Below are 27,996 nucleotides of genomic sequence, written 5' to 3' on the forward strand. Positions count from 1 at the left end.
GTACAAAGCCTAAATTTTTTAAAAATTTTGTGGCACTGAATACACTTAAGATAAATCCCAAATCCCCCTTTAATTAGGCAAACAAATTTTCTGCGTCTAAATAAAAAACGAACTATGCTTGTAATCAACCGAGGGAAAGAATCTAAATCTATATTCTTCAAACTAGAGAAAAACTTAATGTGAATTTACCAAAATGAGCATATTCACTCATGAGTTTCAGGAAGATTGTTGCCAACTCTTACAGGCATTCCAGCAGCCCAGCTGGTCCATCATTAACCAAACTGACAACGCTGATCGATGAGCTCACCCAAACTGGTGTACCACAAACCAGCTTGACTAAGCTAGTTCATCAGTTCGACGATCATTTAAAAAAAAACGATAAAATTTAATTACTGAATAATGATACAGTACAGGTAAATAGTTAATTGCCTACAAACATACACTCTCATATAATCAAGAAAATGAATGCTTTTCATTGTAATGATAAACACATTGTTGTGTACGGGGAATTTAACTCATCCAATGGCAACATGCCGTTATTTTTCAAAATTCAAATCTCTTTGTGAATTTACTGGGATTTCTCTTAGCTTTCATCTAAACTACATGTCCACTTTTGTTTCATGCGAGCTGGCGTTAAGAGAAAAGGTACATCTGAAAGCTGATTAACCCGTGCTGAACTCAGTTCCAAGGCCTCCACCTATTTACAATGATTATAGTTTCCCTGGCCCCTGCTGAACCGCAGTGATTCTGGGAAATGTAGTGTTGTAACACACCCCAGTGTCTGACAGTGCTCGGGCCTGGGAATTACAGACGTTCACTAATGCTGATCACTGCACCAACCAAGCCATTACCGGACCCGGTCAATCCCAGAGAAAGAACCTTTCCTGGGGTGACATAGCTCAGGAGGTAAGAGCAGTTGTCTGGCAGTCGGAGGGTTGGCGGTTCGAAGTATCCCTGAGCAAGACACCCAACCCCTAACTGCTCTGGTGAATGAGAGGCATCAATTGTAAAGCGCTTTGGATAAAAGCGCTATATAAATGCAGTCCATTTACCTTTTAAAGCTGTTTTTGTTTTCTTCCCCATTGCACTCTATCGCAATTCATGCTGCTAATGAACAACAGTGCAGAAGTTTGCAGTCCAACTGAACATTATTTGTAAGCAATAAGGCACACGGGGCTGTGTGGTATAACTACTGTGGGGGTCAACAGTTCATCTCCACTCATTGACTCGCATGTTGTTCAGCCTTCTGGACATGTAAACTAGGGGAACCACCACAGATTTTGGAGCCCCAGGAGAAGATCCCAGATTGGGCCCCAACTCCCCAATTCCTGCACAATCTTTTGAGGCCCCCTGTCAGCCAGAGCTCCCCTCCCCCTCCCACCCCGTACAGCAGCCCTGAATAGAAACGCACAGCTTTGGAGGTGTATCCTAATTGCAACCCTGCCTTCATTTAAATCAGCGTTAATACAACCTAAATTAATTGAAAATCTGCTGCTTTTTGAATAATTACCAATGAATCTCACCAAACTGTGTGAACAGATACTGTATGTCTTTGGCAGTGTTTCATTATCCAGAAATTGGAAATGATAATTATAGAAACCCAGTCTTAGGATTTTACCATTAATGTCTGCTTAATAATACCCCCCCCCCCTCACCCCACCCCAGCCTTTGGTGAAAAACACATGACGGGGTGATGATACCTCTGAAGGTCCAGTGAGCATAAATGAGAACAAACAGGAGAACCCTGGATTACTGGAGCATGTAACCTCTATCATGTGAATGAATACAGCTGTAGCTGAGCGACTCCTGGTGCATTTACATCCAATAGAGAGAAACTGTGTGTGTAAAGAGCAATGAAGTGTTCTGCCTCATCAAAAAAAAAAAAAAAGGCTGGTCTGCTTAGTAGATTCGTCCAAGCAGGCTTCACTACTAACAATGTTTATCTAAAAATCAAACCCTAAATGGGGATAAAGTCAATTATAATTTGCTAATAAAAACCTTTCTGTAGGTTGAGGACCATGCCACAAGTGATTTGAGGGGTCCAGTGTGCCTTTGAAGTGGGGGAAAAAAATAATAAAATCTGTGTCAAATGCTTCCTGAATAGCTTAATATGCACTGAAGGGGTTTACAAGCGTTAAGCGGTTATTTAGAGAGTTCCTTACTTATGAACCGGGGTTTTTAACGATGAGTTTCCTCTTTAACCTGGTCACAAATTAGCATAAGGCTAACTAAGTTGTCTGCTTAGCGTGGGGTAAGCATTTAAAGGGTTGGATGGAGCGGACTACAGGAGGAGGAGGAGGTGGAGGAAGAGGAGGAGGAGGAGGTGGTGGAGGATGAGGAGGAAGAGGAGGAGGAGGAGGAGGTGGAGGATAAGGAGGAAGAGGAGGAGGTGGAGGAGGAGGAAGATGATGATGATGAGGAGGAAGAAGAGTATGATAAAGAGGAAGAAGAGGAGGTGGAGGAGGAGGAAGATGAGGATGATGAGGAGTAAGAGGAGGAGGAGGAAGACGAGGAGGGTCACAGCGAAGGTCCGGGCCTCGGGTTCTGTCTCGCCGCGCTCAGACGGCTTTGTGCGGACGTACGCGGGCGTCAGGCCCGGCCGGCATTTTAATCCGCCCAGGAGCGCGGGCCGTTCGTAAGAGGCGCTCGCCCGAGGCCCTCTCAGTCCGCTGGGCTCCGCTCGCTCGTGAACACCGGCCGCGCGAGAGAGAGAGAGGGGGGGAGAGGAGGAGGAGGAGGAGGAGGAGGAGGAGGAAGAGGAGAGCGGTCTCGTGGTCCCGCCGGTTAAGTTCACGGTCATCCGTGTGATTAAAAACCCTCGTAACAAATGCCTATCCCAGGGGGCCCCCCCCCTCTCCCAAGCATGACCCCCCCCCCCCAGTATCTGAGCCCATGTGAGGGGGTCGGTCGGGGGATTTGGGGGGGTGGGGGTGGGGGGGGGGGGCATTTAATCCTCTTCCAACAGGATGCCGTCCTCCATGAAAAATCTTGCTGGGTGGAAGTAGGGCCCCTCACCACGGAGAACGTAATGACTTTGTTTGGATCTCCTCAGTGCTGAAGCCCTTCTTATGTAATGTGTTTTCTGAACATGGTTTGAAATCTGCAGTATAAAAGGGGGATATTTTGATATCCGTTGAGCACCTATTAAGTCCGTTTTTTATATACTGTAGCTGGCTTGAAATGAGTTGGGAATCGTTTTGTTTTATAATAAAAAAAAGGGGGATATTTTGTTTTAAGTCTTGTTCTTGAGGTTTGGAGACAGGTAACAATCAGGGCTTTTTGTTAGCTTTTGACACCATGAATCAGCTTAATGTCTACACTAAGTTCTGGGAATGGCCTCAAAAAATGGCTGAGAACAGGTCTGAGCTTCAGCTGCCGTTGACCAGCTGGTGCGAGCGGTCACCACAGGGCCGTAAAAATGCTTCTTTATTTTTGTCGTACATTGTGGAGCGGGACAGCGCGTCTCCACCGCCTCATTCAACCGGCACCGTCAATCCCTGCTGTGGGGCGAACTCACTCCGGGACGCAATTGTACACGTCTCCATGGCGATCCCAGGACCTTTGATGGGATGGCCCTAAATTTTCAGTAAGTGCGGAGAGAGGGGGGTGCGTGCAGGACACGTCCTTTAATGCAAGCACGCTATTGGCCTGATTTACGCCTGTTTGTCGAGGAGATCCAAAGGCTTTGCTCAACACAAGGTCAATACCTGACAGAGGCAATCAGAGACCAACATCGGCTTTCCTCCACACTCAAGAAAATATCCTGTGTTTTTAAAATTAAAGACAATCCCATTTTACTTTTATAAAATTAAAACTTTTTCCCCTCCAGCTGAAGAAGTGTTGTTCAGCAAAACGCAACAGGCTTGTTTTTTTTTAGTTTTTTTTTTTACATCATGCTTTGGCCTCACGGCTTAAAAAAAGAAAAAAAAGACCATTCGGAATACTCAGCCATTGCAAAGCCTGGATTTTCTTGTTCACTCAGTGCAAGGCGTCTCCTTGCCGCTCGGTCAGCCAATCGGCAGCCGGAATTCCACACCCCCCTGCCCCCTCCCGCCTCCCCCCCCGCCCCAGAGCCCCCTCCCCTCTTTGTATTCAGCAGTTGCGGAGACCGTCAAGGCTTTTTCTTTTTTTTCCTCTCTTTTTTTCTTTTCTTTTTTTTTCTTTTTTTGTCTCCACTGAAGTTTTTTATTGCCGTTCAGCTCCACAGCACCACCCAGACCCAGCGGAGTGTGACAGGGAAGCGATGCAGCCTCTGAGCAGCCGTCTCCCCCAAGCCTGACAGCCTCCACAGTCGCCGAGAGCAAGTTTCCGAGCAGCCGAAGGGGGGCGGGAGCGCAGGTGAGGGGGTCTCTTTGGAGGATCAGCGTCCCGTGAGCAGAGCTCCGACTGTAGATGAGGGGCAGACGTCCGTCCTGCAGCCCTTTTGAGTTCAACGGGAGAATAAAGGCGAGCTCCAAATGACACAGGTCGCCGTGGACGCCGGCAACACACAGAGGGACTGGCAACCGACTAAAGAGGACAAACAAAAAGAGAGAGACGCGGAGGAAACTTTTCCAGCTGTGCCACCGCTGCGCTTGGGATTAGAGGAGGCGAAGGGCTACTCTGGAGGCGGCAGAACCACCGAGACTGCGTGAAGTTGACTTCAGCCGGGAGAACTTTTCTGTGTTCCACACGGATACTGTCTGACGGGGGGATAGTAACTTCTGAGGTGTCTTGAAGAACATTTCTTCCCCGGGGGGAACTAAAAAAAAAAAAAAAAAAAAAAGAAAGCTAGTTCAAACCAAAAAAAAAAAAAAAAAAAAAAAAAGTTAGTGATAAGAAATGGCCAATTCTGGTTTCCAGCTTCTGGGGTACTTCCTGGCTCTGGGCGGGTGGATTGGCATCATCTCCACCACGGCTCTGCCGCAGTGGAAGCAGTCGTCGTACGCGGGCGACGCCATCATCACCGCGGTGGGCCTGTACGAGGGGCTGTGGATGTCCTGCGCCTCCCAGAGCACGGGACAGGTGCAGTGCAAGGTGTTCGACTCCATGCTGTCCTTAGATGGTGAGTGTTACTAAGTTACAGTAGTGTGGTAATGTTGTAATGTAATCTGGTATATGGAGTCTTTGACTCTGTGCTGTCCTTAGACGGTGAGTATTACTACATCACAGTAGTGTTGTAATGTTGTAATGCAATGTCGTCTTGTGGAGTCTTTGAAACCCTGTGCTGTCCATAGCGTGGTAATGTTGTAACATGTTGTAGTATAATGTAGTATTGTGGAGTCTTTGACACCCTGTGCTATCCATAGTGTGGTAATGCTGTAACATGTTGTAATATAACGTGGTATGTGGAGACTTTGACACCATGCCATCCCTAAATGGTGAGTATTACTGAGTTACAATAGTATTGTAATACTGTAATGCAGTATTATGGAGTCTTTTACTCCATTCTGTTCGTAGGCAGTATCACCGCATTACTGTATAACAGCAGTATTGTAATGTTGTAACATGTTGTAATATAATAAGGTATGTGGAGTCTCTGACTCCATGCTGTCCTTAGATGGTGAGTATTACTACATTACAGCAGTATTGTAATGTAATATAGAATTGTGGAATCTGACTTCATGGTGATAGTTGGCAGTGAGCATGGCTATACAATACAGGCATTTTAGAAGACCCTCTCGGTCAGAACCACTTTACAAAGAATTGTTTTTACATAGCATCTGTGTATATGAAAAAAATAATGAATAAATATGCAAACAAGGATGCTCGCTTAAATTCAGGCAAATTTTAAATTCGGGTTCAGCACCTTACTCAAGGGAGCAAACGGTGACGTCCTACCTGGGAATCAAACCGTTCGGCTGACGGGCCAGCTCTCTAACCACTGCGCTACACCGCTGCCCAATATGAATGTGAATGGAAAGGGGAACGCAGGTTTCTGCTGCGGCCCCCTCTTCCTCACACAGTTTTGGGGATGATGAGCTCACAGTGTGCTTTCCAGATAAGTCACATGGCTCCGTTCTAGGACCCATCCTTTCCTTGGCGACTGGTTCCCAAGTACATTTCTGTGGCATTTTCTGTGGCAGGGTAAACCCAACGAATGCATAATAAGACAAAATAAGTATTAGACACCCTTTCCAGTCACGCCCAAGGGCCAGTTTACGGAGCTGCATGTCAGCCACTGTCAAACAAACAAAACAAAACAAATCTTGTTTGTGAAACAAAAAGCACCATCAAAACCTGTCAAAATGTCAGTGATGACGTGAACTGTCAAGGCCTTCTTTTGGTACACAATTTTGAATTACAGTCCCTGTTATGAGTCAGTGGAACCAAGAATGAACTTTCGTGTTATTCACAAACATCAACTGGAATTTAAGATGAACAACCCTGGCAGATGTTGCATCACTTGAATGTCAGACCAATCACTACACTCATAAATCCTAAAAGCCGGTGTAATTATGTAATTCCTGTGTTGTGGGGACTTGCTTTTCCCGTAATTCATTATTTACTTATGGCATAATTTATATTTATATGCTCTATTATTATTCTGCTGAAATCTGTGGGGATATATTGGCTGCAATGACAGTTAAATTACATCTGAAGATAAATGAATCCCTGCAGAACAAATGTTTTTATTTGGGGTTGACTAACATTGCCAGTCTACGATGCCAATGTGTTATGAATTTGCTCGGTTCAGAAAATCTTTTTGTTTACGTTTTGTCAAAACATTTTTTGTGGCCTTCTCCTTAAGTGAGATGTGAATCTACTTTTCATTTGACTTATCAGCACGACAAAAACAGCGCATTGTCCCCGGTAATAACAAGCAGTTTGTGTTGAGAAGAAAAAGCTCAGTGTTGGGCCTAGCACCGCAGATATTTTCAGAATGTGAAAGTTATTTCTCGACACAAAAGCATTGTTTGCATCTCCATCTCTACAAAAGCCTGTGGTGAATGACTGGCAAAATATATTACGCTCGCTAATCATCAGGTTTTATACCCACGCAAAGTACCATTTAAAAAATATCACAACGGAGAATCAATAATAAACCTTGAACACTATATCAACCTGACTTTTAAGCTGTGAACTTGCCATTTAAAATGCTGGCATCAGACAGTGGCAGAATCCTATTTACTGTATATACTTAATGTTAGCATTTTAATCCTCGTCTTCTAACACCCATACATATACGTGTAATACAGAATAATTTTCCACCGACTGTGCTGGGGCTGGTGCAAATTCGCTAACACGCGGATCTAAAAGATTCTTGACCTTTTTCTTTTAATAACTTTAAGTAGGCTAAATATTTTTTGCTACACACTTCTGTGCACATCTTACCACTGGTGTGCAACTTACAATGGCAACAACTGTTTACTGAATTAAAGTTATTGAATGTTAATGAGTTTTTAATTATTTTTTAAGCTCTCGGTTGGAGAGTTTAAAGTAAAAAATCGATGCCTCCTGATTGGCTGTCTTTGTTTTACTCGCTCACCAAAGACGTCAAACTACACTTAAACTACACCCGAAACGTAAGGCGAAAAAATAATACAGAAAACAGAAAACTGCCTCTCAGAAGTTAGAACAGACAAGTTCAGGCCGCATTGCTCTTCCACAGCAGTACAGGCAAACCCGAATCGCCATACGGCGCATTTTAAAAAACTGCTCAGGGTGGAATTGCAACCCCCGTCTCACACACACACACACACACACAGAGAGCGACCGGACCCTGCCACCACCGTCCTCTCCGCGCTATTGTTGGCCCGCATTAGGTCATCTATAGGACAGGGCCGCCAATGTTGCCGCCGCCCGTGCGTCTTGCACAGCGGCACCATAAGCCCGCATTGTTTCCACCCCTGCGAGAGACCCGCAACGTCTTTTTTCCTCCTGTAATTACGCTTGTGCGCGCTGCAAGCTGAGCGCTCCAGCTTATCTTTTCACTGCCTGCTGCTAAGTCCCGCTTTTGCAGTCGCGGGGAGATTTGTATTTTTCTCGCCGGTGATAAAATTGGGAGCGGGGAAAATAACCGATGAGTTATTTTGAGGCGGCACGTAACCACAATGTTTTTTGTTGTTGTTGTTGTTTTTTAAAAAAATGCATTTTTGGCTCATCTTGCTGTTCAGAATGAATACTCGTTACATTTAGCCTTTTCTGTGCTGTGAATGGGACTGGAAGGGAAGGTCAGGGAAGCAGCTAATTACATGAGCCACATGCAGGTTTTAAGCCTCCATCTTGGGAAGAAATGCAGCAGGAAGAAGAGAGACCTGTTTGTGTCAGCACGGCACAACGTTATGACACATGGAGGCTGTTGGGAAACATTTGGACAGTTTGAGGCCCCCGTTTGAGGCCCCCGTTTGAGGACCCCCCCCCCCCACCCATACCTCCCTCAACAATGCCACCTCCAGTCAGAAGGCTTGTGGCCCCTGCTGGGCACTTCCGCCAGAACAACAGAACACAATGGGCACCTTATTGAAGTGGCGTTTCTGCCCACTGCAGCGCAAGCTTGTGGGCCTGCCTTTCGCCCGTGCCAGGCGGTGCCAGGCTAGGCATTTCACCGAAGGACAGTGGGAGGCCAGTCTCTTCTCTTTAGAATCAGCATCAGAGGAACGGGATCAGAGAAGGTATTCTCGTGTGGAAAAAGGGAGGGCTTCAAACGCACTACTAAGAAAGGAGAAGAATAAGACTGCCTACGCTTAAAACCCCATTAAAATATCTCATCAAAGGACCCCTATTACATAAATCAAAGATCAGGGATCATCCACAGATTGGCTCTTTGTTCATCCCATTCTCTTTGAAAACCGCCATAAACATAATATATTACTGAACAAAGGTCGAGTGTGAAAAGGACATTGCCTAAATTCTTAGTACGAGTCATTGAATTGTTCGCATTGTCATCATATTACGCATACATACATGTAAATTATGGGAACTATACATGCTGTTGTTTCAACATACTGAAAATAATCTACAATTTACTTCCAAAAATAGGTAAATTTGATAGCAACCCGGCGAACGCAAAACGTTCTCACACTCGCTGCCGTGCAGTGGCAAAGTCATAGCACTGACAAAAATGACATTGTGAGAACATTTTGCGGTAGCTAGGAATCAGTTCCTGTGCTACCGTCCACCGTTGATTTCTTTCAGGCGTTTATGAATACTCTTAAGTTTTTTTTTGTTTTGTTTGTTTTTGTGGAGAAACTTTAAAAATAATAATAAAATAAAAAATTATTTTAAAAAAACTAGCTGAAAATAAGCTGGGCCATAACTCCCCGTAACAAAGGCTGGGGCCGTAAAAACAATCCCTCTTTGTGGCCGAACTGCACTAATCCCCTCTGTGTGAAACGCGTAGAAACGTCGCGCCGGCGCGTTCGCGTGCGCTCTGAGGTCCGCGAGGGTCATTCACGGGATTCAAAGGAGCGTTAAAGGCTCGCGGAACCACGTCGGAACGACGGCGAGGGAACAAAGGATCACTCGCTATCGTTTCGACTTAAAACCTGGACATCGGCACGAACCGAAAGACCCAAATCGTCTCTGTGTACCTGACAACCATTTTAGACATCCCTATGATGGTTTTTTTTTTTTTTTTTTTTTTTAAACTGAAAGGTTTGAATGTTTTTGTAGGCTATTTCTCTGAGGCCTCTCCTCACGCACAGTCAAAAAATAAACGGTTCCCCAGACATACGCAATGAAAGTGAAGGTTTTATAATGCGCTGACCTTTGACCTCTGACCTTCCCTCTGCCCGCCCTTGCCTCTTTCAGTGCACATCCAGACATGCCGGGCACTGATGGTGGTGTCCGTGCTGATGGGCTTCATCGCCATCATCGTCAGCGTGGTGGGCATGAAGTGCACCAAGGTCGGGGACAACAACCCCCTGACCAAGAGCAGGATCGCCGTCTCAGGGGGGCTGCTCTTCCTGCTCGCAGGTGAGGCCACGAGACACGCCCACCTCGCCCCACGCCAAGAAAACGAAGGGCACGTCACATCAAACACGATGTGCCAATCAATCCCGGATTTCTGAGCACACTGCTATATCCAAAGGCTATCAGACAGCACTCTAACCTTTAAGGTGTGAGGTCACAAATACGCGATTAGAGTGTTCTCAACTGAACATTCCAATGCTGATGTAACAATCGCTGCTGGTAAATGAAAGCAATGCTCTAGAGTTCTGGAACACAGAATTTTGAAAAAAGCACACCAAAAAACCTTCTCTTCAAAGGGTTAATATGAGTGGTCAGACCACTACATTGGGACTCTGCGTGTGATGGGCTGGTAGCTGTTGGACTTGTTTATGTCAATTATCTTTGATGGCGGGATGCAAATTGAACACATTACTGAGTTCAATAAGGACTAAACAGCAGGATCTCATCAGAAAATCAGAACAAGGATGCTGTTTTAATTTTTGAAAAATAAAGAATAATGTGATTGGTTTTGAAATGCACAGGCCTTTATTTTTTTATTGTGATATAGTTATTTGCTGAAGCTTGCCATTCGAAAAGCCAATCCAGCAGAGACCCTGTAAATATGTGTGGGTAATTGAGTCTTGGTTAGCGAAAGCACAGCCTCTATGATGGATGTGTAAACTCACATTTGTGCTCCTGTTGTAGGGTTGTGCACATTGGTGTCCGTGTCCTGGTATGCCACGCAAGTCTCCTACCAGTTCTTCAATCCAAACACACCTGTGAATGCAAGGTAAAATGTACCTTTCTGTTTCTTTTTCTTTTTGTGATTGTATAGCTCTCCCGTATGCACTTTTGTACCTTTTTAAATTTCTGATATAGAGAATATAAGCTGGTAAATGAGTGCTCATGAGACCATCTCACTCTCTCTCTTTCCCTATCTCTCATTCTGTTTTTTCTTCTCTTTCCCTTCCCTCTCTCTCCTCCTCTCTTTCTCTTTCCTCCTCTCCCTCTTTCCCTCTCTCTCCCCCTCCCCTCTCTCTCCCACCTCCCCCCTGTTCTCTCTCTCTCCCTCTTCTCTCTTTCTCTCTCTTTCTTTCTCTCTCTTTCTTTCTCCCCCCTCTCTCTCCCTCCCCCTCCCCCTCTTTCTCTCACTTTCTTTCTCCCCCTCCCCTCTCTCTCCCTCCCCCCCTCTTTCTCTCCCTCACTTTCTCCCCCCCCCAGGTACGAGTTTGGCTCGGCTCTGTTTGTGGGCTGGGCAGCGGCCAGCCTGACCATGCTGGGGGGCTCCTTCCTGTGCTGCTCCTGCCCCACGGAGGAGAGGAGGGGGCAGCAGTACTACCGGCAGTCCCAGCCCTCCACAGCCAGGGAGTACGTGTAAACCACCCTCTCTACCACCCAGTCCTGACAAACAGACAGCTGAGCTCCTTTCCTCCAGTGTGCCTGCACCTCTGCTTCACTGCCCCATTCATACAGGCACACACACACACACACACAAGCACGCACGCGCACACACACAAACACGCACACACGTACGCGCACACACACACCCACATACGCACACACGCGCACGCACACACACACAAACACACACTCAAAAACACACACACTCAGACACACACACATGCACTCACACACACACACTCACACACAAATACACATGCACACACACATGCAGGCACACGCACTCTCACACACACACACACACACACACACACAAAAACGCACACATCCAGGCACACACGCATGCAAACACACACACACACATTCATAAGACATGCTGTGAAACATTAACATGTAAAATGTAAAGGTGTCAGGGACATGACAACCCACATAATGAATGAATTAATAATAATGAGTAATGGTAATGGCAGGTGATCCACAGGACCCATTTTCTGGTGTTTTCTTGTACACCTGCCGTACATCAGTCATCTCTCTCTCTCTGTGGAGCAGATGCAGTAAGTGTGCGCTCCACTAAATGTTCCCTCAGCACTAAAAACAAACATATATATATATATATATATATATACTGCAAAGCTTTGATAGTTTACTATGTGCAGAGAAAAGTGCTGGTATGCATTACATCTGTTTGTCTAGAATGGGTGGTTTTTTCTTTGTGTGTTGGGGAAAAAAAATGTCCATTCAAAATGTTAAATTATTCATTAGCGGAAACATGCCTGCTTGAAGAAATCTGGCTGGTTAAACCTGGACTATATTTAAAAACAAATAGCTGATCTGCAGTCCATAATGTTTTTTTATTTTTTATTGTGTGGAACACGATCTCTTTCTACCAAAGACATGATAATAAAAGTAGAGTCGCGTATATCAAATCACACAATTAAGTAATTAATTTGCATGATACAACTTTAACAGCCACAAAGAACAGCTTTAATCGTGGACATGAAAGGGAAGGCAGTGGATGTAGGAGCTGGTTAAGCTTTAAACATATTTTATATTTAAAGCATGTCAAAAGTATTAGTTCATTAAATTCCTTATTGTTCTCCCACTAATTTTGCAAACAATAGAAATTGCTCTTCAGTTTAATTAGCCTGAATGTGCCAATTTAGTTACCACACTGAATTGACTGATCAAACTCTATTTAGCTAAATCAGGGGCTCTCTATTGTGGAAAAGAATAGACTCTTGAAGGGGCACACACAACACAAAAACTTTAAGCCAATACAAGCATGCTAAGTTTAAGAAGAAGAAGAAAAAAAACCTAAGTACACTACAGCACAATGAAATCAAAAGGGGTTTTTAGGAACTGTAAGTACCCAATGTGGGAAGTAAACAACTGTGTAATCAGGGAACAAAACTAAACGACAGAACAGCGATTCAAAAACCAAAACAAAAAAGCCGCAGAAAAGGACACAAAAGTAATGGCTGTCCTTTCCTGGAACTGGCTTTTTGTTTGCTTGGCCTGTGGGAATTCTGGTTGACGGCTGCACATTAACTTGAACCGCAGAGCCAAGCCGTTGTATTGAGGAGGTCGAAAACTTACGAGTTTTTCACCCTCTGCGGTCCAGCTGAATGCCGCGAAGACGTCCTTGTTAAAGGCTTCAGGGAACATAAATTAACCTCCTCGATTTGTCGACATTCAGCCCGATTGTGGGAACTAGGTGGCAGGAAAAGGGCATAGACACACCATCCTTAAATCAAGTTTGATTATGCAACGCTTAATGGAGGAAGGAAAAACGTAAGCACGTTAAGTTGTCAAATCAGCTGGATATAATTAGAGCGAAGACCACAACAAGAGTGGGAAAAAAAGTTAAACGATAAAATAAATTATTTACAGTTTGTCTCGTTTGCTTTTACATGAGAATTTTACTTATCTAGTTGAGTCACACATTTAAAAAAGGCTTCTGGAAGAATCAAACCGTAAAAATCTATCCTTTTCTGTTAGGAATATTGTGCTAGCCTCTTCCTTAGCAATTTAAGCTATTTAAATGCAGTTAAAGCAAAAATGACGCACACCACAGTACAATGCATTACCACCGTATTCGGAAGTGGTTCATGGCATCAGAAGTTAGTTGCAATAAAGTGAAAAGTACTTTACAATGCAGAATCTCCACAATGCAGAATTCATGTGTGTCTTTTCTACATTCAGCTGCTTAGCAATGTGAAATTAACTGTGTTACTGTCCACTTTAACATCGAGGCACTGACTAAACCTTTTGTGCATGCCTTGCTCATTTCGACTGCTTTGCACAGCAGACAACTGAAGAGACAGGGGGAACATAATTCTTAAAATTTAAAACTTAGTATAGGCACTGTTTTATGAAACGTTATTAAAAGGCACTTCAGAGCCACCGTAATTAAGTCTAGTCTATTTACTCCATAAATCCGTGATTTACTGTGGAGAACGCTTTGGTGTCAAACTCCAGTCATGGAGGGGCACAGTGTCTGCTGGTTCAGTTAAGTCACTGACTGGCTAAAGAATCCACACACCTTGTTCTTAAAGCCTTAACTGGCAGCAGATTGAATGGAAACAACAAAAACCCTACAGACAATATTGAGCAGGGCCACATCAACAGCAGATGGGGGGGGGGGAAAGTCGCTTATCGATGATTATAGATGATCGATATTACAATCAATGCTTTGTTATGAATGTTTAGCAAATTTGGCATAAATCTAGATCCATATTTTTAACAGGCCCTTCTTTTCCCAGGCATGACTCCGTTTTAGACAATGGGTTTTATGATATATAAAATGTTACTATGTTAGGGAACACATACATAAGATCACAGAATTAACGATTATAACATCACCCATAAAAATGTTAAGTCCTTCATAAGCAGTCGTAGCATCTCATAACCTTTCACCTCATTAGTTATAGAGCATCCAATACGTCATAGCAGCATTTTATACTCTATGTCAGCTTATGCCACCATCCGTTAAGGTGTTGAGGACACAAGAATAGTGCCCTGTGTAAACATATGTACACGCGTTCACACCGGGCACTGTTCCTGCGTTAAACTTTGCCTGACGCGGAGGGATGTTTTTGTGTCACCCTCCTCCATCGCCTACATCCATGAGGAAAAATAACCCCTCCAAAGCATCCATATTTAATCTGGTTTAGCTGGACCAGTAGCCATAAATTTCATAATTTGTCCTTTGTTTGTGATTCAAGGCAGACTGAAGAATAAATGACATCTTAGCCCCTTGGAAAATAACTGCAAATGCATGCGATCCATTCTTTGTGCGTAACATCCCATCTGCTAATGTCTAGTTTTAGCTAATTCTCCTCTGTCGCCTTCTGTACCGCTTAGCAACACCTTTCTCATTCGCTTCTACTAAAACAAAAATGAACCAATCAAATTAAAGTCTCGAAATGTTTTCCTTCTGTCCTAATGCTGTTCTTTCTGTGACTGTCTCTTCTTCTTCTCTCTAATTCAGGGATGAATTGTTGAGTGAAACTAGTTTCCCTGACTGACCACTCCCCCCTGCCTTTTTTCGAAGATTGTCCAAGTTCTGCTCACTGTATATCTTTCCTTGTTCCTTCCTAGATTCAAAATTTGGACCCTTATCTCTTCGCTATAGCACATATTGCACTCCCTAAACATTTGTACCTTATCAGCATCTGATAATAAAGTTTAAAATTCACACCAAGGCTACCCCGCCTCCTTATGCCTGTCCCACCCCCTTGTCCTCTGTGTGCATACGGACTATTTAAAAGAATGGTGTGAATAGACACTTTCCATTGGCTGCTTGGTCGTGACCATGCTCCGTGTTGTGTGTACTACCTGTATGCCATTACATCTCTGTTACCTGTGATTGCATCTCATGTCATGATGTTGTGTGTACAGTATTTCTTGAATACCTGCAATGTTGGAGATGTTGCCTGTTTTCATAAAATATACAACTGTGCTACTACTTAAACCTGATTTTTTCCCCCCCTTTTCTTTTAAATTGCAGACCAAATGTAAAAAGTTCTCCAACAGACAAAGGGGAGCAGTACTTGTAGTTTGGGAGAGTTTGAGAGAGTGGGCAGCACCGCTGGTCACAAGCTGTTTAGATTTCACAAGGCAAGATACATTAGGCAAAAAAAAAAAAAAAAAAAAAACATAACAGATAAATAAAAATACATAATAAACGTGCTTTCAGAACCAGCTCAAATGGATTGTATCATTGCAGTAAAATATTTATGAAATATGCATCTTAGACATACCTATAGACCTATCTATGAATAATAAAGTCCGTAACTGATGCAGCAGTACTTCAGGTTACCTCTATATCACTATAATATGCATTTCTGATCTCTTGTTCAGCTTCATGATATGCAAAACTGTCCCAGTATTGCAACATAGCAAATAACGCTGTTGATGTTGTTAGGTTTGACATGATATTGATTGTATAAAGTCGACTTTCACTTTACTGTAGCTCTCAACATACTGTAGAGGCAGATACTTTTAACAGTCCACCGTTTGTCTTTTATATTAAATTCTTATGCACCAGAGATCTGCTTATGTAATGATGACAAAAAGCGTAACGCATCAAGAACATCTCCTGAAAAAGAAAAATTGCCTTTGGTCCAGCTAGATCACAGAGTTATGTGATTTACCGTAGATCTGCCAGTTTGTCTGTCCAGTTCAAATGTTGTTGTTTTTTCTCTTTGAAATTTAAACATTATTTCATTCCATTTGTTGTATTTAATTCAAAATATAAAAAATACAAAATGTCACATTAAAAGTAAATATGTTAATCGCGGAACTATCATGTATAACCATGCGAATTATAACACACAGTGAAGGAGGTGGGTGAGGCTTATAAAGTACTTGCTACAGGTGTATTGACCAGATAAAGCTCTTTTTACAAGTTTATTTGTCTCAGAGTTTTAATAAACAAATACACTATGCTGTGTAAGGGTCTGATACAATTCAACTGCAAAGTGGTTTGTCCTTACATTGAATAGTCAGTGGAACGTTGTTTCCACTACATTTCTCCATTCTATTACATCTACTGCATTAATTGATTCCAGCAGCAGATATTTTATTAAGCGAATAATGAAAACAAGAACTGGCCAGATAATGTTCAACCTTGGCTGGCGAAGGGCCATCTAGTGGTAAAATATGGTTACTGCTATAGCCCTGTGGGAGCCAGCTGATCAGTCAGTTTGTGAGAGATACTTAGGTCTCTGTTTATGCTCTCTGCAGAATAACACTTTGTGATTTGAATACATCTGGCCCTTCCTAAGATAGTATTGTAGGTTTACTAGATACTTGCGATTTCCATGTACTGGTCTCTTTAAATTTCTGTATGTAAAATGACTTCCCTTGAAAAAGGGGAGTGATGCATTTTATGGACAGTGTGCTTTATAAAATTTAAAAAAGTTATTGTTGTATACAGATTGCATTGACAGCTTTGCCCATCTTTTAAACAACTCGATTTTTGTTTTTTTTTCGAAGAAAAACACTCATTTTAAAAGCCCTTTCCAGATCACGCTGTAAACATTGTGACTTAAATGTGCCCCTCCGCAAAAAATGATTTTTGGGATGTTGATAAAATGAAATGGGTTCTAGGTGCAAGAAAAAAAATCCCAAAAGTTAAACACACTTCAGGCTGAGAAAAATATGATGCCAGAGGACAATAAATTATTTAGACGAACCAAAAAAAAAAAAAAAAAAAAAAAAAAACACTGCTGTAATGGACCTTCAACCACAAATATTATAAACTTGTTAAATGGGCAGATGAGGCAATCACCAAAAGATCATTAAAAAACCAGACATATTTAGGAAAAACACTCACCAAAATTTTTTTTTTTTTTTTTTTACTTCTGTGAGGTTTGTGGCAAACCATAGAATGCTCTACATCTTACTGTAAACACCACAGTCTCAACTTGGGGTTTTCTTTCTCCATGATATCTTTAATTATGTTAATATTGGCTCACAGGCACTAAGCCAGGGGTCATTTACTGTAGATGTTGAGAAGGGAGGCATTAGACAAACATTAATGGTCTCGTACTTCAGCATGGTAAAATGTGTCTGATGCCAGCACACCAGCTGACACACTATAGTTTAATAGCCTTTCAAAAGCACTTTATGAACACTTGATACACACCTAAAAAACACAGTAGGCCGACCATCTGCAAAATCCGCAAAGTCTTGAATCACGGATTAAACCATGCAGTACACATGTACCTAATGTGACCACTATGCTTAAGTTTTACTTGCACGCTTGTGAGTCCATGTAAGCATTTCTTTTTATTCTTGGCCCCACAAACAGTCCATTCTTATGCTATGAAATGATAATGCATTGTTGCTTTTTAACACACTAAAATGAAAATTTTCACCAAAATTTGAAAAACAACTAACATTAGCGGTAAATAGCCTCTTTCCTGTCTTAAGTGCTGTTCCTTAATCGCGGTTACTGTATGACATCACACACAAAGGGTCACACACAAACACAGACACGTACGCATAAAAAACATGCACACACACATTTATATACACATGCACACACATACATATATACACAAGTATATGTTACACAGAAATGCACACTCAAACATACATGTTTATGTATCCAAGGGGTATGTAGCTAGCAAGCCAATAAAAATGTTAAATGAAAAATGAAGAATTAGTTTACTGTTTTTGTCTTTATGCCTTTGTCTTTATATCTATCTTGGTATAAATTGCCATTGTATTTTGTAAAATGTGTTTTTTAATCTGCCATTAAAGCATTGAGAAAAAAATCTGTGTGGTCATATGGTTTTCACTTATATTGCTGTTTAATTTTATAATATTGAACCGTCTGAGTTAAAATACATAAATAGGACACTATGCCATTTTTTTACTGTACATTTTTACATTTCTTCACTGACCTCTTAACATTGTCACTATATTAATGTAAGGATCAAGTAGGGTAGACTTACTGTCATGATTCCAAGCACCATAAGGTTATACTCACATTTTAGGCATTTAGAAGACGTTCTTATCCAGAGCAACGTACAAAGCTTACATTCTTTAAATACCATCTATTTACAGAGCTGGATATTTAGCTTCAGCAATTTGGGTTAAGTGCTTTGCTTATGGGTACAACAGCAATGCCCCAAGTGGAGGTCAAACTTGCACCCTTGAAGTTATAGGTCCAGGACCCCAACCAATATGCAACACATACACCCCAGATCTGATACCACTAGAAAGTTAGGGGAAAATACAAAAAAACACAAATGGCCTGTTCAATGTAAAATTATGATGTAGAAGTCTATGACCCTGCTCTGTAGAATTATAATGTAGAAGTCTAGGACCCCGCTCAATGCAGAATTATGATGTAGAAGTCTAGGAGCCTGCTCTGCTCAATGTAGAGTTATGGACTAGGCCTAGGTCAGTGGGTTTTTGGCCACAGGTTCCGTTGTAAAGTGAATAATTTCCTGCTCTGAGTGAGGATGAGGAGGAATAGTTGTGGAAGGAAATCTGATCACGGTCAACCTGGTCATGAGATAAATTTATTCTGACAGGCAAACGGAGGAGTTACCTACATACTTCAGTCTTGTTATAACAGAAGTTCACATTTGCCAAACAGAGCAAGGTGTTTTCAGTCTGGTGGGCCAAATGATTAAACTTTCACTCATGCGAAAATACAAAGATTTACAAGTTCCAAAATAACACTAGTGACTTATAATCCATTTTCTGTTTCTTTCTGTTTGTGAAACTAAAGTTTATTCACACCCCGCTCATGGCAATATTTTATACCTAAGGCACAACTGAAAATGTTCTTTAAAACATTTCACATATTTGTAGTCTGAAATTACTGATCTGGCACTGCCGTACAAGTCACAGTTATTAATCAGCTCTGTTGAAACATGAGACCAGCAAATAGTTCAGGTATCTAGAATCAGTATTCACAGTAATTTATTATTATTTTTTTTAACGGCTATCCAAGCCTATGACAAACTGGGATAAAACAACTACTGTCTACTGGTGAAAAAAGTCAGTATGGAAACCTCTGAAGAATTAGTTTGGACTCTTCAGTGCTACAAGCCATGAGGGCAGGACGCAAACAGCTAGCAGAGACTTATTTTCACAACGCTTGGAAATGTCCAGTAAAGGAGAACCATCAGCAATCAACGGTCGAGCAGGCGTGGACACAACCCCCGGAGCGCTGCTGGCTCACCTTATAGCAATCGTGCTTTTGCACCTATTAGTACCATTATCGCGGTTGAGAGGAGGCCCCATGTAGACATTCAAAGCACACCCCGTGCTCATTGCGAAGCCCTAAATGACCATGGAAAAAACAAAAAGGTACTTAGTTTTGATGTCAGGAAAGAGGGCTTAATTTGTGTCTTGCATTATTCAGAACAACCCCCCCCTCCACCCCCACCCCCTTCCCCTTCCCCTTCCCCTTCCCCCAAATCCACGCAAGCCCTCCTGAATCAATCCAGTTCAATCCTGTTGGACCCTACCATTCTTTTTCTCCACCTCAAAAAAAAAAAAAAAAAAACAGTTTCACTGCTCTTTCGTCACACGGAGGTGAGAATCGTTCATTTTTTCGACCGGCAAACATCAATGTAGAGCCCAACACATGAGTCCTGTCGGCTCAAAGTGGAGGTAAATCAGATCTTATTTCGTACATACTTTTGAGTGATTGTGAAAAAACTGCGTGTATAGTGGGGATTATTGGGAAGTATCCATCTCTTCGGGTGCTGTCAGGCACGAACAGCCAATTGTAAGTACGGAGACTTATCACGAGATGTGGTTTGTTTTGATTTAGCTATATAGGAATTTTATTTCAGTTGGTTCAGGATTTTTGGAAAATTGTCCTGTCAAGGAATGCATACCACAACAATTTTTAGGTGGTAATCTTTTGTGATTAAACAAATCTACCAAAACTTCATGTTTTCCGCAGGAAGCAAAGTAGTATTTTGCTTTTAACTTTCAGCATCAGTTGTCGATGTCGATATTTCTGTGGACTAGCTTTCAGTATTAGGCAGTTTCTCCGGGATCATTGGGGGTGAGATTCTGTTCAATTTGTGAATTTATTTTATTTGTAGCCAACTGTCAATATCAAGTTTGCTTTAAAAACAGTTGGGAATAAATATAGCACATGTGATATTTACATGTGACATGTGACATGTGTTTATATCAGGATGACCCCATAGATTTTGGGGTCATGGGATGCATGGAATGACCCTTGAGGTGACTACAGTAGCGTTGCATTGCAGAGACATGCAAATCAGCAGGCAAAAATAAAGGCATTACACCAGCAGAAAGGAAACTGTTTACAATATTTAAGTTATGCTAGAGAGCAATCATGATTTATATGTATTCAATTTGACAATTAATGCAAAATATGGACGTGGCACAAGACACTGGGGCTTGTGTACATCTGCCACCTTGTCCTCATATCCTGTATGGAATGCAGACTTTTACATTCTGAAGGAATTTTGCTTTAGAATTAAGTTAATCATTTTGCTCGTTCACATTTCTCCCCCTCTTTCTGATTTAACATCAGTAGGACTTTGTTGGTGTGTGTGAGAGTGTGCATGTGTGTGTGTGCGAGTGTGTGTGTGCCTATGTGCATCTGTGCGTGTGCCTATGTGCGGGTTGAAGCTATTATTTCACTCAGACTTACAGAATCAAGAAGCTTTTGGAGTGAGAGAAGGGGTGACAATTACTTTGTGTTTCAGTGTTTAGTAAAGGAGTTTTTTTTTTTGTTTTTGTTTTTTTGGAGTCCTCCAGAATTTAGAATGATTGTGGTCCTCCAGTTAATGGCGACCTGTCTGGCACTGGTGTCCACACTCTTCCTCATCGTGGCCACCTGGACAGACTGCTGGATGGTCAATGCTGACGATGACTTGGAGGTCAGTGCTTCGCGTCAGCCACACTCTCGGTTCTGGCGTAGGGTTCTACTGTTAATCTCTATTTTCAGAGAGCCCACATATTATAATATCAGCAAATTCCTTTTTAACGCAGTCTATCTACTTACATTTCAGCCACAAAAGTGAATTTACCCATATACTGTACTTTGCAGCTAATGTCATACTTTATGTCATTATCAAACTGAATAAATGGTAGCCATTTTTGATAGCGTATAGTGCATTTTTTTGGTTAAGCTTCAACTATATCCGACTAAAGGTATATAGAAATTCATCACTCATATTGAGATTTGTGACAGAAGGGATACCGCACTTTCAAAAGAACACAAAAAGCACAATACAAGCCTTTGTCAATGACAACTGTGTGATGTTCCGTCCGAACCCCATTTTAGCCGGACAGATGTCCCGTTGAATAGAGCACTGTCTTAGCAACAGAGCATCTCTGTACCCATCTTCAGAGGGCACACTAAACCCCCTCGATCCCACCCAGGGTGTCCGTCCGTGTTTCATCCCGAACTTTGGCTCTGTCGCTTTGTCTTCCTGCTGGCTCCTCCCATAAGCGGACTGTGCTCTATAGGCTCCTCCCATAAGCGGACTGTGCTCTATAGGCTCCTCCCATAAGCGGACTGTGCTCTTGGGGCTCCTCCCACAAGCGGACTGTGCTCTATAGGCTCCTCCCATAAGCGGACTGTGCTAACGCGTGTGTCTCTGCAGGTCAGTCAGAAGTGCAGAGGCCTGTGGTGGGAGTGCGTCACCAACACCCAGGATGGCGTTCGCACCTGCGACCAGTACCAGTACGAGACCATCCTGGCGGAGCACCCGCGTAAGTCCTCCCCTCTCTCTCTCCGTCCACCTGCGGCAGGTGTCTGTCCCCACGCTGAGTCTTTCAGCCTTACCTGTGTGTCTGTGCGCCCGATATCAGCCCAAGGCTACAACCCAAGCCTAGCCTTTCTTATATGGGGGCGGCAGGGTAGTATAATGGGTAAGGAGCTAGTTTTGTAACCTGAAGGTCACAGGTTCGATTCCCAGGTAGGACACACAGTCGTCGTAGCCTTGAGCAAGGTACCTAACCTGCATTGCTTCGATATATATCCAGCTGTATAAATGGATGCAATGTAAATGCTATGTAAATGAATAAATACAATTTCAAAAGTCACTCTGGATAAGAGTGTCTGCTAAATGCCTGTAATGTAATGGTATTTTGCATATCACTTTTGTTACAGTCAAATGACGCAGATCTAATTTCAACTGAGGAAATGTCAAAATGGGAGGCACTAACTGTGCCTCCCAATGCAACGTGATGATATTTTGAGGGGGGGGGGGGGGGGGGCATTCGATGCTCTCCCAAAGTTAGGGAGGATGTGTTCAGCCCCCCCCCACCCACCCCCCAAACCCCTGGGATCTGTGTCCATGGTTACAGTCTGTGGTCCCGTCATGTACCTTGATTCCCGGTACATAGCCCTCAGCTGAGCCACGTTTCGGATGTGAGTACGCCTGGCTGGGAACCGCTGCGCAACAGGCTGTGTACTCACCAAAGGATTCAGCAATGAACGCATGACCAGATACAGCCCAGGGCCCCGTTAGCCTTGTTTTGAATTCCTTGGGCCTATGAAAGCATGAAAAATATACCCTCAGTCCTCAGAGGGGGTTTTTTTTCTTCCAGGCAGAAGAATACATTCTCTACACTGGAAACGTACCCACTGTGTCTTCTGCTTGGTGCTCCGCATTAACAGATGGATTGTGGGGGAAAAAAAGATCAGGATAGACCGTCCTGCATTGGTCCCGTCTTGGTTGCGTGCCGGTCCATGTCCCCTGAATGAGCTCAGGATAAGCTCTGAGGTTGGCAGCCATCTTGGCTCAAGGAGATTGCTCACTATACTTATCTATAAATGGCAATGTGACCTGGATAGGGTCATGTAACATACAACTACCTTAACACTAATTAAAAATAAATATTTGCAATTCTGCAGACAGAAGGTCTCCGATTGAAATGTCTGTATAAGCATTTTCCCACTTACAATCACCAAACTGCTTACGTTATCTGCATTGTTCCATAAAGTTATGAAGTTTGCTGAAGCAAATCATTATCAATTACTCCTCCCCGATTGAATTAATTGTAAAGTACAGAAATGCTCTTGGATTGACTCTCAAAAACAGAACAGACATTTTGAAGAAAAAAAAAACAAAAAAGTATAATCAAAAACAGTGCACTTAAATGTCAGCCAGCTCCGGTTTGGATGCAGTTAACGAGCACCATTCCAAAGATTCCTCAACTTTGCCAAAGAGGAGTCCGCTGATGTCCATCAGTGTACACAAAAAAAATATGAAAACACCGCTCCCTCGCTCAATTAGAAGAGCTATAATCAGCAGTGTCTTTTCTTCGCTTTGGCTTTGGCCCCTGACCTTCCCAGGAGTGAGTGACTTTGCCCGCCTCCCCCCCGAAAATGAAGAGGTCCACCCCAGCGCCCGCCCTCCCGGTGCTGGGTAATTGCGGAAGGTGAAGCTCTCTTTCTGCCCCAGCGGTCTGGCACTAATTCAGCCTCATTAATTGAATTCCTCAGATCAGAGCAGTGGTGGGGGGGGGGGGGGGGGGTGGGGGGGGGGGTGGGGTGCCGTTGTGAGGTACCCACAGCCCAGGCCTGTGTGTCTTCAGGTTCAGCTTGAGCTGAATATGTGTGCGTGTGTGTGTGTGTGTGAGTGTGTGTGAGTGTGTGTGTGAGTGTGTGTGAGTGTGTGTGTGTGTGTGAGTGTGTGAGTGTGTGTGAGTGTGTCGGTGTGTGGGTGTGTGTTTGTGTGTGTAGGTGTGTGTGTGTGTGTATGGGGGGGGGCGTGTGTGTGTGTGTGTGTGTATGGGGGGGGCGTGTGTGTGTGTATGGGGAGGTGGACGTGTGTGTGTGTGTGTGTGTATGGGGGGGGCGGGGTGCGTGTGTGTGTGTGGCGGGGGGGGGGTGTGTGTGTGTGTGTGTGTGTGTGTGTAGGGGGGGGGGGGGGGTGCGTGTGTGTGTGTGTGTGTATGGGGGGGGCGGGGTGTGTGTGTGTGTGTGGCGGGGGGGGGGGGGGGGGGTGTGTGTGCATGCGTGTGTGTGTCTGGGTGAGTATGTGTACACCAGGCCTGCGTGTCTTTAGGTTCAACTTGAGCTGAACAGTGTGTGTGTGTGGGTGTGTGTGTGCGTGTGTATGTGTGTGTGTGTCTGTGTGTGGTGTGTGGTGAGTGTGTGTGTGTGTGTGTGCATGTGTGCACACGCGAATATGATGTGAGTGCGTGCAAGCATGTGTGTGTGTGTATCTGTAGAGGGGGAGGCCGAGAGGGGGAGTAGCGGATTTGTAGACGTGTCTCAGTTCAATCTCATTAGGGTTTCTAATCCATGCGCATTTAATTGCATCACACGCAGCAGCATGCGCAACCCTAAAATCCATGCAGCGGCTGTAGTGTCCGATACACATTTTTAAAAAATCCTGAATTCTCTTAAAGTGTAAAGAAGGTGACCTCGGAGTAAGGCTCTAACATTACACTCAGAACTGCAACAACGTATCATGAAAATTAAGTTCTCAAATGTAAATATGACACACCTGGAGGACAGGTGCATGCCTGATGCACGGCTCCACTCATAGACTAATGGAGCAGAGCTGGTGCTGGAGTTCTGGTGTCCCCAAATAAGAATGCTGCTGTCGGCCCAAAGTGCTCCAACATAAATCAAAACCCACCACTTAACAGCCGAACGAACAAACTCGCTTACTTGCTCGTAGCCGTCGTGGCTGCGCCCCCTAAACTTTCGCCCTCTCTTTTTAACCTGTTTTTAATGGCTTTTTCCGTCTTGCACGGGGGACTGCGGTTGAAAACCAGCCAGTGGTTCTAATAGCGGCACATTTACAGTAATGTTGATTAATGTGCTTTCTCCCGGTAAAAAATAAATAAATAAATAAATAAACTTGTAAATAAAACAAAACAAAATAAAATAAAATGAGTGTGTGCGGCGAGCGTTCGTGCCGGCGGCCAGCTCTGCTGCGTAGGCCATGGGAAGCAGGTCAGGTGGCGCTACAGTAAAGCCTGATTTATACCTCGTCGCACGACCATTTTGTCGAGTGTTGTGCGACAAAAATGAAAGTGTCGCACGACGTTTTGCATTCATACTTCTGTAAAGGGCTGTGTCCCAAATCACTCCCTATTCCCTATATTGTGCACTACTTTTGGTGTCAGCCATTTTGTAGTGTGTCCCATCTGAGAAACAAAATTGTAGCACACTATATAGTGAACTATATCCGCCCCACAATGCACTGCAAAATGTAGTGTACAAGCTCTGTACACTATCCGGAAGCCCAAAATCCCACAATACACTGCGGTAGGGCTTGTCTCTGAGTGTTCTATTGTCTCTATGGTAACAATACGGCAAACTCCTGACAGTTTGTTTGACAGTTTAATGTTACATTTTAAAAAATATGGCAGCGCTCGGTGAAATAATGCATATCCATGACAACAAATTTTATTGTTCCATCTGGCTGTCCAATCAGCACTGCGCAACAAAGTATGAAGTTCTGCGACACAACAAAATTCTAGAGGTGCGCGATACTTTTATTCATTGAAAATACGTCATTTTTTTCATGCGGCACTTGATGCAAGTTTTTCTGCGTATAAAAAGTATAAATAAGGCGTAACCCTCTGGTGTTCCGTTTGCAGTGAAGATCGTGCTGACCCGAGCCCTGATGATCACGGCTGACATCTTGGCCAGCTTCGCCCTCATCATCCTGGTGCTGGGCCTGGACGTCGTCAAGCTCCTCAAGGAGGAGCCGCACGTCAAGATCCGGATATGCTACTTTGCGGGATTCATATTCGGGATAGGAGGTGAGCTCGTTCCCGTGAATTTGGGGAATAACTGACCCAATAGTTCGATAGCACGCCAGTAGTTACAACATCTATCATCGAGGGGGCTGACAGTCAGCAAGACTTCAAAAGCGGCTTTAATTTGATTTTGGAACATAGGTTGCTCGTAAAATTATAATATTTCTTGGAGTAAATAATGGCACACACTATCTTTCAGTACCACACCTGACAAACTGAAAAATTGCACGTTGTCATGGCACATTTATTAATGACATGAGATTCCACGTGTAATAACTGGCTGGGCGTGAAAATAATGGCCAATTTATCTTTATATTTGTCAAATGAATATTTATGAATAATATGTACTTTTGTGGTAAGATTATGAAGGTGATAATATGTACTGTATATCAGTGTGGTAGTCTATAAACAAATGCATTCATAATGTTAACACATAATGTGTTCGTAAATGTTATTTAATTACCAAAAGATTGGTGTCAAAATATAATCACTTTCATCTTCTAATGTGGAACATCACAGATCTCTGATTTGCAATGATTTTTGAACAACACTTAACATCTAGCATATAATATAGCAGGGTAGTATAATGGTTAGGGGAAATGGGCTTGGAAACTAGAGGTTGCAGGTTTGATTCCCACAGAGGGCTGTTGTTGTACTCTTATGCAAAGTCCTTAAGCTGAATATCCAACTGTGTAAATGGAAACTACGTATTCTGTGTAAGTCCTTCTGGAGAAAAGTGCCAGTTAATCTTTTGAAGAGTGGGTTTTTTGGAATGTTTGGAACGTTGCTTTCAATTACCAGTAGTGATTGTTAACATCAGCAGTAGAACGTACATTTCTTAAGAACATTCTAATCACATATTTGTGATGTCATACCTTAAAGGGTTAAGCACAGCGAATGAAAAGACCACGCAGCTGTAAGCCATTCCCTTGTGTTGCTATGTTACGCAGGGATTCCGGGCATGATCGGATCTGTGTGGTACGCAGTGGACGTGTACGTGGAGAGAGCCACCCTCGTGCTGAAGAACGTCTACCTGGGGATGCACTACGAGTTCGGCTGGTCTTGCTGGCTGGGCATGGCCGGATCCACGGGGTGCTTTCTTACCTCAATCGTGCTAACCTGCTGCCTGTATATTTTCAGAGGTGAGCGTGACAGTTTGTGCTGACCGTGCAAAAAAAAAAAAAAAAAAAAAACGATCTATAACTTGCAAGGAATGCTGGGGAGTGCCCAGCGAATAAGGAAGCAGTTGCTGTACCATGTGACTTTGTGGTGACCATTTTCTATCAAGCACAACTCCCTGCAGATATAAGCTATATATTTGCGTTCTGTCATTCTGTGGGAACTCAAAATATTAGCTTATTGAGATATTGAGTCTTCTTTAAAGGCTACCTAAAGAAAGTCCTAATGAATATCTTAAAGAGTGGTACTTACAAAGGTATTTCTTATTGTTAATTGCTGATAAATTTGGCTGTTTCTGGTTCTGGTTCATGAGAAAATTTTCAGGAAGTAAATATAAACAGTTGTTTTCCGGCCTGTGTTCCTTACTTTTCACAGATGCCCGATCGTCGCAGTACAACAGATCCATATACCAGTACGGCAGGACGGCAGCCGGCAAGAAGTATGCCGTGGACTCGCGTGTGTAGCACACTCTGTCACGCGAAAAGGAGGGGGATAAAGGGTGGAGGAGGGGAAAAAGGGTGAAGGAGGGGGGAAAGGGTGGAGGAGGGGGGAAAGGGTGGAGGAGGGGAAAAAGGACAAAGGATGGGAAAAGTGTGAAGGAGGAAGAAAGGGTGAAGGACGAGATTGTGTGGGAGGAGGAGGCATGGTGGCCGAGGAAGGGACTGTGATTGGTGGCCCGACATGCGAAAGAGGGGCCGTTACGCCCCCCACCCACCCCCTCCCACCCCCCACCCCCCACCCAAAAGGCGAAAAGATCAATCACCGCCAAAAGGGCTTCAAGATCAGTCACTCTGCCAT

General features: G+C 43.4%; 2 protein-coding genes across 4 annotated transcripts; both read left to right on the top strand.

Annotated features, from left to right (window-relative positions):
• The first annotated feature begins 4,730 nt into the window (after positions 1-4,730).
• On the top strand, positions 4,731-17,003 carry cldn19 (claudin 19). Of its 2 annotated transcripts, none has more exons than XM_035389619.1 (5): positions 4,731-5,044; positions 9,733-9,897; positions 10,579-10,663; positions 11,095-11,241; positions 14,765-17,003. In XM_035389619.1, exons 1-5 carry the CDS (start codon positions 4,822-4,824, stop codon positions 14,799-14,801), a joined length of 657 nt encoding a protein of 218 aa, XP_035245510.1. In that variant the 5' UTR covers positions 4,731-4,821; the 3' UTR covers positions 14,802-17,003. The 2 variants fall into 2 exon arrangements, with proteins under 2 accessions (XP_035245510.1, XP_035245508.1); XM_035389617.1 differs by having other exon boundaries at positions 15,284-16,711.
• Positions 17,004-19,829: 2,826 nt separating this feature from the next.
• On the top strand, positions 19,830-27,696 carry LOC118211829 (claudin-16-like). 2 transcript variants are annotated; one of them, XM_035389338.1, is made up of 6 exons: positions 19,830-19,914; positions 21,038-21,167; positions 21,897-22,005; positions 25,858-26,022; positions 26,970-27,161; positions 27,574-27,696. In XM_035389338.1, the coding sequence occupies exons 1-6, from the start codon at positions 19,889-19,891 to the stop codon at positions 27,660-27,662; spliced, it is 711 nt and encodes a 236-aa protein (XP_035245229.1). In that variant the 5' UTR covers positions 19,830-19,888; the 3' UTR covers positions 27,663-27,696. The 2 variants fall into 2 exon arrangements, with proteins under 2 accessions (XP_035245229.1, XP_035245230.1); XM_035389339.1 differs by having other exon boundaries at positions 19,899-19,914; positions 21,046-21,167.
• Positions 27,697-27,996: the final 300 nt, after the last annotated feature.

The sequence above is a fragment of the Anguilla anguilla genome, chromosome 13 (genome assembly GCF_013347855.1).
Source record: "Anguilla anguilla isolate fAngAng1 chromosome 13, fAngAng1.pri, whole genome shotgun sequence".
Classification (NCBI taxonomy): Eukaryota; Metazoa; Chordata; class Actinopteri; order Anguilliformes; family Anguillidae; genus Anguilla; species Anguilla anguilla.

What these genes read in the sequence shown, in the direction of transcription:
- cldn19 (XM_035389617.1), top strand. Translation starts at nt 4,822, where the DNA reads ATGGCCAATTCTGGTTTCCAGCTTCTGGGGTACTTCCTGGCTCTGGGC. An exon ending in GCTGCTCTTCCTGCTCGCAG is followed by an intron (nt 9,898 to 10,578) that starts GTGAGGCCACGA and finishes CTCCTGTTGTAG; the next exon opens with GGTTGTGCACATTGGTGTCC. An exon ending in AACACACCTGTGAATGCAAG is followed by an intron (nt 10,664 to 11,094) that starts GTAAAATGTACC and finishes TCCCCCCCCCAG; the next exon opens with GTACGAGTTTGGCTCGGCTC.
- LOC118211829 (XM_035389338.1), top strand. Translation starts at nt 19,889, where the DNA reads ATGAGTCCTGTCGGCTCAAAGTGGAG. An exon ending in ATGCTGACGATGACTTGGAG is followed by an intron (nt 21,168 to 21,896) that starts GTCAGTGCTTCG and finishes GTGTCTCTGCAG; the next exon opens with GTCAGTCAGAAGTGCAGAGG. An exon ending in ATTCATATTCGGGATAGGAG is followed by an intron (nt 26,023 to 26,969) that starts GTGAGCTCGTTC and finishes TATGTTACGCAG; the next exon opens with GGATTCCGGGCATGATCGGA.